Source organism: Rutidosis leptorrhynchoides, chromosome 9 (genome assembly GCF_046630445.1).
Source record: "Rutidosis leptorrhynchoides isolate AG116_Rl617_1_P2 chromosome 9, CSIRO_AGI_Rlap_v1, whole genome shotgun sequence".
NCBI classification, from domain to species: domain Eukaryota; kingdom Viridiplantae; phylum Streptophyta; class Magnoliopsida; order Asterales; family Asteraceae; genus Rutidosis; species Rutidosis leptorrhynchoides.
This window is the reverse complement of record NC_092341.1, coordinates 288,450,820-288,464,765: the sequence shown is the minus strand read 5'-3', so window position 1 is coordinate 288,464,765 and position 13,946 is coordinate 288,450,820. Positions and strand designations below refer to the sequence as shown.

At 33.1% G+C, this 13,946-nt stretch overlaps 1 protein-coding gene across 1 annotated transcript; it reads left to right on the top strand.

Annotated features, from left to right (window-relative positions):
- The first annotated feature begins 9,223 nt into the window (after window positions 1-9,223).
- Window positions 9,224-11,370, top strand: LOC139865944 (uncharacterized). Its single transcript, XM_071854068.1, has 3 exons — window positions 9,224-9,607; window positions 10,244-10,408; window positions 10,952-11,370. Exons 1-3 carry the CDS (start codon window positions 9,260-9,262, stop codon window positions 11,048-11,050), a joined length of 612 nt encoding a protein of 203 aa, XP_071710169.1. The 5' UTR covers window positions 9,224-9,259; the 3' UTR covers window positions 11,051-11,370.
- The last annotated feature ends 2,576 nt before the right edge of the window (window positions 11,371-13,946 follow it).

The following is a 13,946-nucleotide window of genomic DNA, read 5'->3' as shown; positions in this document are numbered from 1 at the left end:
GATCGCATGGGAATCACCCTATCCCTCCATGCGATCGCATGGAGGCAAAAATCTGGCCTGATACATACAGACAGCGAGTCTGTCTTCTTCACCACAACACATACACAAACACGAAACTCTCTCAAATCTTCACCAAATTTCATCAATTTTCCACCGTAATTCGTCATTTTTCTTGCTCTAATCATGCCTAGATTCTCATTCTTCAGCAAAATGATAAAAATTACACCCCTAAACTCTATAAATTCCTAGTTTTTGTGATAATTACCAATTTTTTACCTAATGCAATTTTGTTAATTTCTAGTGTAATTAGTGTTAAATTGTTAGTATTTTATGCATGTATAACCTAGATTGATGCTATTTAACATGATTTGAAGCCAAAAACTTCAAAATTTTTAGAAATCTAGGGTTTGTGTTCTTGAGCAATTTGGGACTTTTTGATATAAACAGGTTATGGCCGATTTTTGTCATGAATTATTGTTAAATTGAGTAGTGTAACATGTTTAGATAGTTAAATGATCCAAACATTGATCCTAAACATGATTTTTGGAGATTAAAGTGGACTTTTTAAGTCTAAAATTCATGAACTTGATTAATTTGATGTAATTGCCATTTGAGACTTGTTTAATTATTAGTAATGAATATTTTGACATGTTATTTGAGTTAAAAGCTTATGAACTTTGTATACATTTTCATATGTGCTTATTTGAAAAGTGTAGAATTGTGAAAAATTATGAAAATGTGTATAAGTTTAATTTTGATTTAACATGTTATAGTGATTGTTTTAAGTTGTTATTTTGCTAACACTAATGCATATTTGGATGCACAAATTTTGTGTTTAATGTGTTTTGCAGAAAGCCGATACTGGAGGTTCAGGAGCATCATCATCTAGACGACCAGCACCAGCACCAGAACCAGAACCAGAAATGCAACACGAACAGGAACAACAACAACAGCCTGATCAGCACGTACCTTATTATGATCTGGTACAGTTTGTTGATGAATTCATAGTATTCCCAATGAGGCCGCCAGTAGAATTCCCAACGATTCCTGAGCACACTCTGCATCCTAATCTGAGATTTGATAGGAGATGGAGAGATTACGAGACCTATCAAAGGAACAAATTCAAATTGGTAACAAAAAATGTAGAGGTGCCAAGGGTAATCGATTGGGCCCCTTTGGAAACGGTCCATCTAGCTGACCGTGTTAGACAGCTTTTAGTTCAAAGGTATGGCAGTTCTTCTTTTACAGATTGGGAACGTCTTTTCACCATTCGTAAACCTGTATATAAGGAATGGTGTGTTGAGTTGATGAGTACTGTATCACTTGATACAAATATAGTTAGAATAGATGATAGAAGATTTCTTAGGTTTATCCTTGGCGGTAGGATGTACAGAATGTCCATGCTGGACATGGCCAGGGCCTTACAGATATATACTCCTGGTGAGTTGCTATTACTCGATTGTACAAATTTGATTCATTATGGTGAAAGGGTAGATAGTAACTTTGACGCTGACGCCATTTGGAGGTGTATGTCACATTTTGATGTTTTTACACGAGCAGGAGGACACTCCTATACACATATTGACAGAGCTGAGCTTCGTATTATTCATAGATTTTTGGCTAACTCAATTACACAGAGAGGTCACAATAAAGAAAAAATTACCTTACATGATTTATTCTACCTAAAGTGTATTCGGGATCCTAGAAGCTTTGTCAATATCCCTTACTGTGTTGCTTTTTATTTATCTAAAATGGTAGAGGGAATGCAGGAAGGGAGTATAATAGGAGGATGTATTTTTGTTACTCTCATTGGAGAGTATTTAGGTGTTGATAGGAACCAAGGGGGTCCATTGCAGCTTTGTAGAGAACAGGTTGAGCCCTTAGGATTGAAAGTTTATGTGGGTGCTAAGGTATTGAAAAGTAGACGTAACCAGGCAGTACCCTATGAGGGATCTCATCCTCAGGTAGAGAGAGGCTCAGACGAGGAAATGGAGGAGGTGGAAGACATTAGGGATGTCTTTCGAGATGCTATTCTTGATGTCCACGTTCGTATAGATGAGGAAGCAATGACGAACGCGGCCAGACATAGTATGTACGAGCAATGGAACTCCGAGTGAGTATACGAGGATTATAGGCGACGCCAACACGATAGCTGGGTAGTTCATCAGCACCAAATCATGAGCCAGCTATCATATCAGGTACCAAATAATTATGTGCCTACTCGACCTGCTCATTTTCTGCCACACAGCCCCGATATCCGACCACCCTTTAACCGGTATGACTATAACCAAGCCTATCAGAACACTTATAACCAACAATGGAACCCACCTGACGAGATGAACTGGAACTCATATCCAGACTGATTTGGTTCCATTTGGTTATTTATATGATTTTTATGTTTTTATCTTTTTACTTATTCATGTTTAAACTTATGTTATTGAATATACTTATGTAATCTTTATCATTTTTATTATTATTGTGTACTAATATTTCACATTTAGGATTTGAAAGTGGGATATTAAGTCCCATTTCAAATTGCCATGCATGTTTATATTTGTATGTATGTATATTGTAAATTGTACAAAACAGGGTAAAACAGCGCATTTTCAAAGACTGGCATTAAGTTCAGCAAAAGCTACTAATTTTGACGACAAGATGACAGATAAATGTGATGTAACAACAGACGGAATGAACAAATGATATGCACCATTTATCATTCAGCAAACAAACGCCAATATGTTTGAAAACTTTGGTAAAATTTAATCATTTTTCTACGCTAATCACCCTCAATAATTTAAATTGTTACTGATTTCTTGCAAATAAGGGCATTGCAAGATCTTAAGTGTGGGAAGAGGTTAAATTCTTTCGGATTTTAAAATTTTTACTTTATACACTTGGTTACCATTAGAAATACTAGTAAAGTAGTAGTTGTATTAGAATCTAGTGCTCTCTGATAATAAAGAACAGCCCTAGTCTTATATACCGACTACCCAATTCTAGTAAAATTTTTCAAAATTTTCAAATAAATGAACTCAAAATCATGTTTATACATATTTATGAACGATAAAACTAGGTGTTAACACCGAAATTATTGTTACCTCGGAAAGGACATAAATTGAGAAACAAACCAAAATGTTAGAATTCATTTAAAATGGAATAGAGGACAATAAAAAGGAAAATAAAAGCCAAGTGTGGGAAAAATTACCAAGTTATCTTAAATATATGTCACATATTTCTGTAACAAATAATTGAAGATACTTTTGCTTTGGACTAAACTAAACTGTTTTACCCGATGAAAGAAAAGAAGAGATGGATCTACACGATGAATCAATTCCATCATTTAAAGGAAGTAAAGTCTTCCGAAAAAGACACGCGCTTCTTGATTTAGGTCATGAAGTTGTCGTCCAGACCAGCTGTAGGTTGATGAAAAATCTAGAAAAGTCATCTCTAAAATCAGCAGGAAATCCACGGACCTCGGCATAAAACAGGGTCACCAAGTGGTCAGATTTATCCTAACCATGAGAAGGATTTATCTCGTACAATGGGGGGGCACCGTGCAAATTAGCTTGATAAGACTAATAAATCAGATCCCCAGAAAGGATAATCTCCTTAAAAGATCAAAAATAAGCTTTTAAGACTGATATTACTCAATCCTAGAGATTGACCTTAAAGATTGAGAATTACAAACTCATGGAATTCAATGATATCTAAACTCGAGCTTGAACGAGAAAATATTTTGATCAAATTATAAACCGATTTGTTTTCTGAAAACCCATTTTCAATGCGTTCATTACCATTGAACGTAAAATCCTAGGAATTCACCTGGAATTCATTAGGTCACCTGAACCAAATCGGGTGTCAACCGTAAGAACGGTGGTTGCATAGCATGGTCGAAGACAGGACCTTGTGCCAGACCGAAAAATCATAAGGGTGAGCTTTACTATTGCTCCTACAAAGGATAGTAATTGCGTCTGACACGTTATAGACCATAATTAAAAGCATGTCAGGGGACATTGCCTTAACAGTTGCTTGTTCAACGCTTTCCTTTATAACCGGACGGTAGTTTACCGAAAGATAATATACGGAGCAAGTATACTGGACGTGTTGCTTTCCTAATACAAGGTTAGCAAGTGGGTGACACAAAACCACAAGTTTTGAGCTAAAATTTTCAAATCTGAAACCCACCAAGCCCACAAAAATATTTTGCAAACACCGGTGAAGGGTTATTCCGGAAAACTTATCTAGGGTAAAAACTAGATTTAATTTTCAAAAGATCAAATGTTTTCATAAAGATCCAATTTCCTTAATGGATCTAAATTTTATAGTCATGTGGGACTGTAAACCACATCGTTACTACCATTGTTTATACCGCCGTAAAGAAATCACTGATGTACAAAGTGTGAAGAATAAAGAAGTGATTCTAGTATTTCAAGACTATATTGCTTGAGGACAAGCAACGCTCAAGTATGGGAATATTTGATAATGCTAAAAACGAGCATATATTTCATAGAATTATTCCTCAAGAAAGACAAGCTTTTAGTTGCAACTGTTCTATTTACAAGTGATATTTGTTTAAATAATAAAAGGTGAAGACAAAAGACAGATTCGACGAATTGAAGACGCAAACGACCAAAAAGCTCAAAAGTACAAAATACAATCAATGAGGTTCCAATTATTGATAAGAAACGTCTCAAAATTACAAGAGTACAAGATTCAAAACGCAAAGTACAAGATATTAAATTGTACGCAAGGACGTTCGAAAATCCAGAACCGGGACCAAAGTCAACTCTCAACGCTCGACGCAACGGACTAAAAATTACAAGTCAACTATGCACATGAATATAATATAATATATAATTAATTCTTAAAATTAATATATATATTATATTATATTATAAAATCGTCGGCAGAAGAAAACAACCAAATGTGAGCCTCCCCAGCTGGCCATGCGATCGCATGGCCTTGAAGAGCAAAGCTCATGCGATCGCATGAGCTCCTTTTTCAGTTCACAAGCCTATAAATTCGCAGTTTGGTGAACGTAATATCCATCCTTTAATCTCTCTCTCAATATATACGTAATATATATATATTTATATTTTAATTTTAATTTTAATTTTAATTTCTAATAATAAGGGTATGTTAGCGAATGTTGTAAGGGTGTAAGTCGAAATTCTGTCCGTGTAACGCTACGCTATTTTTAATCATTGTAAGTTATGTTCAACCTTTTTACATTAATTTCTTGTAGCTAAGTTATTATTATGCTTATTTAATCCGAAGTAATCATGATGTTGGGCTAAAAATATTAAAATTGGGTAATTGGGCTTTGTACCATAATTAGGGTTTGGACAAAAGAACGACACTTGTGGAAATTAGACTATGGGCTATTAATGGGCTTTATATTTGTTTAACTAAATGATAGTTTGTTAATGTTAATATAAAGATTTACAATTGGGCGTCCCTATAAATAACCATTTACACTCGATCGGACACGATGGACGGGGTATTTATATGTACGAATAATCGTTCATTTAACCGGACACGGGAATGGATTAATAGCCACTAGAATTATTAAAATAGGGGTGAAATTATGTACAAGGACACTTGGCATAATTGATAACAAAGTATTAAAACCTTGGGTTACACTCAGTTGACATCCTGGTGTAATTATTAAACAAAGTATTAAAATCTTGTTACAGTTTAAGTCCCCAATTAGTTGGAATATTTAACTTCGGGTATAAGGATAATTTGACGAGGACACTCGCACTTTATATTTATGACTGATGGACTGTTATGGACAAAAACCAGACGGACATATTAAATAATCCAGGACAAAGGACAATTAACCCATGGGCATAAAACTAAAATCAACACGTCAAACATCATGATTACGGAAGTTTAAATAAGCATAATTCTTTTATTTCATATTTAATTTCCTTTATTTTATATTTAATTGCACTTCTAATTATAGCACTTTTATTTATTGTTATTGTATTTAATTGCACTTTTAATTATCGTACTTTTTAATTATCGCAAGTTTATTTTATCGCACTTTTATATATCGCAATTTCATTATCGTTATTTACTTTACGCTTTAAATTAAGTCTTTTATTTATTTAATATTTTACATTTTGTTTTAACTGCGACTAAAGTTTTAAAATCGACAAACCGGTCATTAAACGGTAAAAACCCCCCCCTTTAAAATAATAATATTACTTATATATATATATATATATATATTCGTATTTTTATAAATTAAACTAATATAGCGTTAAGGTTTGATTAAAAGATTCCCTGTGGAACGAACCGGACTTACTAAAAACTACACTACTGTACGATTAGGTACACTGCCTATAAGTGTTGTAGCAAGGTTTAAGTATATCCATTCAATAAATAAATAAATATCTTGTGTAAAATTGTATCGTATTTAATAGTATTTCCTGCTAAAATTTAATAGTATTTTATACCCCTTAGCTTACACTATCAACACTTAGAGTGAAATACTTCAAGAGTAGAGAAAGTCCTCCCTCTCTTAGTTAAAAAGAAGGTAATGCAATAATAGATGTTGCAATGATTCTATTACTTTTGAAGATGTTTATGTTATTTATTGCTTGGCCAAAAATCTTATTTCGATACCTTAAGTTACCGATTTCAGAACACACTTTCTTCTAGGTCTAAGGCATGTCACAGTTTTGAAGAATGTCAAGACAATTGTTGTTATTGTCCTTGTCACGAAGAAAAAGAAAGGTTTTTTGTTTGTGTTGTCCGCATGTGAATGTTTATGTGAAGAAGACAAGCTAAACCGAAAGTGAAGCTATTTAACGTGCAAGACTCGGCATATAGGATATGTTGCAAAGGATATCCTCGCATAAATTAGTCGATGAGATTCCTCAATTAAAGAATGTTCGAGAAGAGGTAATTTGCCAAAGAAGTCAATATAGAAAGTCACACCATCTTCAATGTAAGAAATACAACGAGTCAGAGACACATGTTGCTTGATTTGGTTCACACATATTGATGGGGCCAACAAGAACACCTAGATATAGTGATCATTTCTATGTTGTGATGTTGATAACTGACGGGTTCACTCAATGACGTTTCTAAAGTAGAAGAATGGAGATTTTTCAAAGTTTGTGAAATTTAAAGAAGCAGTTGAGGCTGAATTTGAGAGAAAACTGTAAGGTCACAAGATTGACAATGGTAGAGAATTCATGATATAGTTGGAGTGTTGTTAATGTTACATACTTTTTGGATTAAAATAAATTATATTAAGAATAAGAATTAGGGTCCGGTTCAAATTGACAACTTTATATTGCGATTAAATTTGTAAAACTACAATATAATATAGACAAAATTTCATTACTTGTTCTTGAACTTTACTTCAAATTTGACTCCATATCATTTTTCTTTTTTTTGTGCATTCCTCATCCCTAATGTATCAAAAATCTACATCCCTCGTCCTCCCGTCTACTTTCTGTCAAAGTCAGCTGTTATCTCTTATCACGTGCTTATCATGTGGGGTATTATTGTCATTGTTTTTCTTCTTCTGTGATATAAACCCCCATTTCTTCACAAACCCAGATCAGGGTTTCCTCCCCCCTTAAATCAAAATTTTTATTTATAATTTTTATCCTTCTCTCTTAACAAAAATCAAAACAAATTTCATCTCTCGCACAGAATTATCATTAGAAATCCTTCTTTACTACTCGTACAAACTAGTTTATGGTCACCAATTTACACAAAAGTTCGTTCATCTTCACTTATTTATTTTTTCTGAGAATTTTGTGGAGTAAGTTTCCAAGTAAATAGTACCAACTGTAAACTAAAATGAAGGCAACTTTTAGGATAAAAAACTCATTTCCTTCACCCCTCTCTTACATTTGCTTCACCCCTTGTTAGATGTTTTTTTTAGAAAAGCTATTCAATGAATAAATCATCAACAAATAATTCCGGCCACAAACAAAATCCGGCCACAATCTGGTAACACTCTCAAATCTTAGATCAGATCTGCTCCAATTTAATTAATACCACATGTAACCGCTGCATCGTGGTGCTCCGCCGCCTCTACGCCGATGCTCTACCGCCTCTTCGCCAACTCTTGGCCGCTGCACTGCCCGCATCACATCTGTTTACGGTACCAATTGAAAATTCAATCGTCGTAGCGTATTTGTTAATTTTGTTAGTAGTAGAAAATTGTGGTAGCGTATTTGTTGATTTGTTATCCAGAATTAGTGATTATAGTTTTTATATGGATTTATAATTTGATTTTGTTGTGATTTATAATTTTGTATTTGTAATCGATTTATAATTTGATTTTGTTATCCAGAATTAGTGAATTTTTAATTGATTTTATATATATTTACTGTATAATTTATTTTGTTGTCATTTATAATTTTGAATACATTTATCATTTGTTTTGTTAATTCTATAAAATATAAAACTAGGGTTTTTCATTTTGGGATGATGAACATGAGAGGAAGAGGATGAGGGTGAAAATATAAGTTATATAAAAAAGAAAAGAAAAAGAATTAAAAGATTAAAGTTTTCACATGACTAAGCAAACAGCTAATTTTGATAGAAAGTAGACGAGAGGACGAGAGATCTAGATTTTTGATACATTAGGGACGAGGAATGTAAAAAGAAAAAGAAAAAAATGACATGAAATCAAATTTGATGTAAAGTTCAGGTATAGGGAATAAAATTTTGTCTATAATATAATTTTGATGTGAAATTTCAATGGTAAATCACAAAATTATTTGATTCGTAGATAAAAATACAGAATTCATTCAACATAATTTCTTACATACAAATATTTAGACAAAATAAATTAAGAAAAATAAAAGGGAGAAAGAGACATGACATTATGATTGATTAATTATCCATATGTAAACTTGTTGATGTGAAATTTGAGTGGCATAGAATATCCATTGAGTGAACTTTTAATGTGAAATTTTAATGGACATACGATACGATAGTGAGATTTTCTCTAGATTTTTACTCACCTGAAGCTACCTTCCCATATTAATTTAATTGCACTTACATAAAAAAAATATACTACCATTTAGAAAAAAATGTCATAAAAATAATTCTATCCATCTACATCTACATTAAAGAACATAATAAAACCTAATCCTTTTATTATTTTATATTTAATATTTATATTTATATTTTATATTTTATATGAAAGTCGATAATAATATGGGATATTCCAAAATAGTACGGTAGATAATAAATTAGGCGACGATTTCAAAAGCCCTAGAAAATGACGATTTCAAAACCCCTCAAGGAAAACAAACAAATGGCGAGCCAATGCATAGACGACGATATACTAACGGTGTTATGGACGCCGGACCAAATTTCACATAAAGTTAACCACTTGGCATCTCAAATATCTCACAATTTCTCCTCACCGGATTCTTCTTCTCCGGTTATTGTCGCTGTTGCCACCGGCGCTTTCCTTTTCGTCGCCGATCTCGTCCGCAACATCAAACTTCCGGTCACCGTTGATTTTGTTCGAGCTGAATCGTACGGCAGTGGAACTGTTTCCTCCGGTGCTCCTAAACTCTCCTGTGATTTGAAACTTGATGTTACCGGAAAACATGTCATTTTGGTACTCTTTTTTTTTTTTTTTTTTTTCTTCTTCTTCTTCTTTCAAATTGTGCTGCATGTAGTCAAATTATGTAGAGTAGTTTCAGTTGCATCATAATTTGATAAGATGATTAGCATATCCACTAAATCATGTTACTAATTTGAATGCTAAAGGAGATATCATATTTTTTGGTTAGTTTGCTTAATTATTTTTTTGAATTGCTGCTATTTTTGCTTAATAGTAGAGATATATAATAGTAATTAGTTCTATCAAGTGAATTGTTGATAACTTAATTATAGTTATTTAAGTTCATTTGCACATTAAACGTACTATAAGTTCAAGTTTGCCTTTAAGACCATTTCCAACCCCGCGTTTATTTACACCGTCAGTCCCTGTTAGCACTAACTGACGATAACTTGATGGATCATATTGGTTTTGTTGCAAGTAGAAAAACTGCAAATTGATTTGATTGAAGAAAATAAAGGACCTACTGGGCAAAACTGAACTTGAACTCTTTTTAGGTCCTTTTAACGTGTAAATGAACTTACATTCCCTGTATCGAGCGTTTTTGGAACTCACATTACCTTTCTATGGAAATTTCCTTTCTGAAAATGGAATTCTAATTGGGGGTTTATTATGCTGATCTGTTTGGGTCAGGTTGAAGATATTGTAGATACAGGGAAGACTGTTTCACGTCTAATTTCTTACTTGGAAGGTAAAGGGGCGACCTCTATTTCTGTGTGCACTCTGCTTGATAAACCAGCAAGAAGAGAGGTTCACTTTAAGCTCTTGGGTGATGGCAACTTCTATTTCGGTTTTCAGGTACTAAAGTACAAACTTGCACTGTGTTAGTTTTTCATTTGGATATGTTTTTTTTTTTTTTTAAATTCTATTGTTGTAATAATCTTCTTCAAATTTTGATTATTGTTCATGAGAGTGACTAGTCTAAAGACCTGTAAACTCAAAATCATCTCATATGGAGTATATGGCAACCACAAAAAGTAGTGCTTTGAAGGCCATTGTAATTTTATTTGTCTAACTAGTTACTAAATAAGATAATAGATAATGACTTGCAACTTGCTACTGAAAGAAACTTATAAACCTTTCTTTTCGTTCAACTTATGTAATGCATTAGTAGAAGTGTGTGCCTAACATTATTACTTTTATATGTGTTTCTGGTTTTCTGCACACTTGTTAATATAGTTATAATGTTGTGACATATAAACAACTTAAGTATACTAAAGAAATTTTTGGTACTAATATAACCAGTAATATGTTATTGTTACGCTGCTCTTTACGTAGTCTAGGATTTAGCATCTTGACTTTAAAACGTGTATTTTCTTTTCTCATTTTGGTTTCTTGCAGTGCCCCGATTCATTCGTCGTGGGATATGGGATGGACTTCAATGAACAGTACAGAAACTTGCCTTACATTGGAGTCTTGAAGCCTGAAATATATGAATGATTATCATAAGACATATATTTCGGGACAGATTTGGCGAGTTCTAAATCATTCTTATATGACGCAAAAAGAAAAAGAAAAAAAAAGTTAGTATATGGCGTTGTTTTTTACTTGTTATTTTCTTTTTTAATTGTCACGATTGGTTGTGTTTTTATGTATCGGATTTAATTATCAAGTATAGACTAGATTTGAATTCGAAGTTATTGATATGAGTTCGAGCATGCATCATGAATACTCATCCAAATAACGAGATGAGCTTATTATAAATGAGTCGAACCGAGCTTGACCTCCTTTGAGTTCAAGCTCAACTCAACTTATTGCATCCCAAGCTAACAGTACTATTTGCAACCGTTAATAATCAATAAAATGGCCTGATGGAAAATCAATGTAAGAGTGTTGTCTAACTGGTTTTGAAGTGTATTATACTAGCTATTCTAAGCCTACTTAACGAGCTTGAGATTTGTTTAACGAGTTCGAGTTTTTGCTTAACAAATCGAGCTCAATTCGAGCTAAAACCCATTAAAGTTTTTTTTTTTTTTTTTTTTTTTTTTTTTTTTTTAAATCAAGCTATTCACGATCCGAGCTCGCGCTTTTAATTTGTATAACGAGCCAAGCTCAGCTAAGTGTTTTATGAAATTTAAATAAGTCAAGCACGAACACTACTAATTTCGGGCTCAGCTCGGCTCGTTTACACCTCTACAAACGACGATAAAATTACACTTTAAAATTATAATCCCTTCATTAACCCATTAACCCATTTATTTATTATTTATTTATTTATTTATTTATTTATTTATTTATTTTTTATTTATTTATTTATTTTTTATTTATTTATTTTTTGTATACTAAATGTGGTGGGAATAAGTGTAGTTTCAATTATATCGGATTGTAGTTTTAAGTTTGCGTTCACATTACAAACGGTCCCTCAACTTCGGATATATTTACACAACGACACTTCAAGTTTACACTTTCTAAAAGTGTAAAAATAAAATATTATTTTTGAATAAAAACTAATTTCACCCGAATTTATAACGGGCCTTATCTTCTCGCTCGGTGCGAGTTAAATTTTTTCGAGACCACCGTTCAATTATGAAAAATCTTACGAACCCAACGGGACTAACTATACGTGAAACGGACAATTTTTTTTAAAAAAAAGCTAAACACAATGATAACCCGTATCTTCCCGCTCGTCACGGGTTAAATTTTTTCGACAGGCAGCGTCAGACTCGAAATAATCTTATGAACAAAACGAAACTAACCACGTTCGAAACGGACACTTTTTAAAAAAACGCTAAACACAACGACAGCCCGTATCTTTCTGCTCGCCAAGAGTTAAATTTTTCCGACAGCACCATTACACTCGAAAAAAATTTATTAAACAAAACTAACTACATACTTTTTAAAAAATGCTTAACACAACGACATATAAAACGTCGCTTAACACATGGGCCGTGTTCCCCTCTGTAAATACACAACGCTACGTTAAATATGAATACGCAGCTCGAAAGCCCCCGCCGTATCGCGCGGGCCGGACCAGACTAGTTTAAATGTAAATCGCTACCCATTATGTTATGCTTATATACGGAGTATATAATATACCTATGATGATGATGATGATGATGATGATGATTCATGGGTCAGCTTAAGTAATTTCGGAAATCATCCATTTTACTCAGGGTCATGTTGGAACATATGTTCAGTTTTAGGTTTCTACCACAATCTAAAAAGCTTTAGCTTTCAATTTAAATAAATATCTTTTATCATCGCCAATGACTTTCTTTTTTTTTTTTTTTTTTTTTTTTTTAGCGAAACACAAGAACCTGTATAAAAACTCGAGAGCATTCATTGAAAAGATGAAGCCTCAAAACAAATACACCCAAAGGCAATAAAGCCAAGCAAAAAAGAACGATAAGAGCCGCGAGACATATCACTAAAATGATTTTTTTCAATATAAAAGGATCCAGATATTTTTTATTAGATCAACAAAGAATAATTACAAGTTACTTTTACTTTTAACTTGTGATATCACTTAATAGTATAATTTTTTTTGGATAATAACATCGGATTGTGTAGTTTTTTTTTTTTTTTTTTTTTTGAGTTTTTAACGAATGGCACCCGTGACTACGGTTCCTAGCCACTGGTCACTAGAACTAATTTAAGAACCAAAAATAACAACCAACAACTACGATTGTTAATACCTAGACTATTAACCAAAATACCATGACGATAAGCAATACTATTTATACTGCAACCATAATCATTCAAATATTCAATCTTCAAATCCCAATCTTCAAATATCTACAACTCTTCCACCCCATTACACCATTACCCAAAACAACACCAGAAACTTTCACAACCACATTACCAACAGTTAGACTTTTTTGCATTGACACAAAGTCAACTTTGACATTGAACTTCTGAAAAAATAGTTATCCATGACCAAACTCCCAAACAAACAACTCTCAAAACAACCATCATTCCAATCATACCCCATATCACCAAAATCACAGCAACTAATCTTAGCACATAAGTGACCAAAATCAGCTTTAGTGGTCAAACAGGACAAGTCAAAAGATTTCCTATTAAAAAAGAATACCCTGTCCATAAAGTCTCATATTTTGCCACAAGGATATTAACATTATACCTTTTCATCCATAAATTTGCAAGACTCCAATTAGTAGAACATATAGGACCAATTCCATCCTCAAAATACACACAAATTGACTTAGAACAGTCAACAAAATGCTTCAGCAGCAGAAAATATAAGGAACAGCAGAGGACCAATTTTCAGTATAACCATCACCCTTATATTAACTCATTGCCAAGGACTTGAGTGCATACACCAAGGCTCGCATAAATAAGACTCTTTCGATAGAGGGACAAGGCTGCTAAATAACTA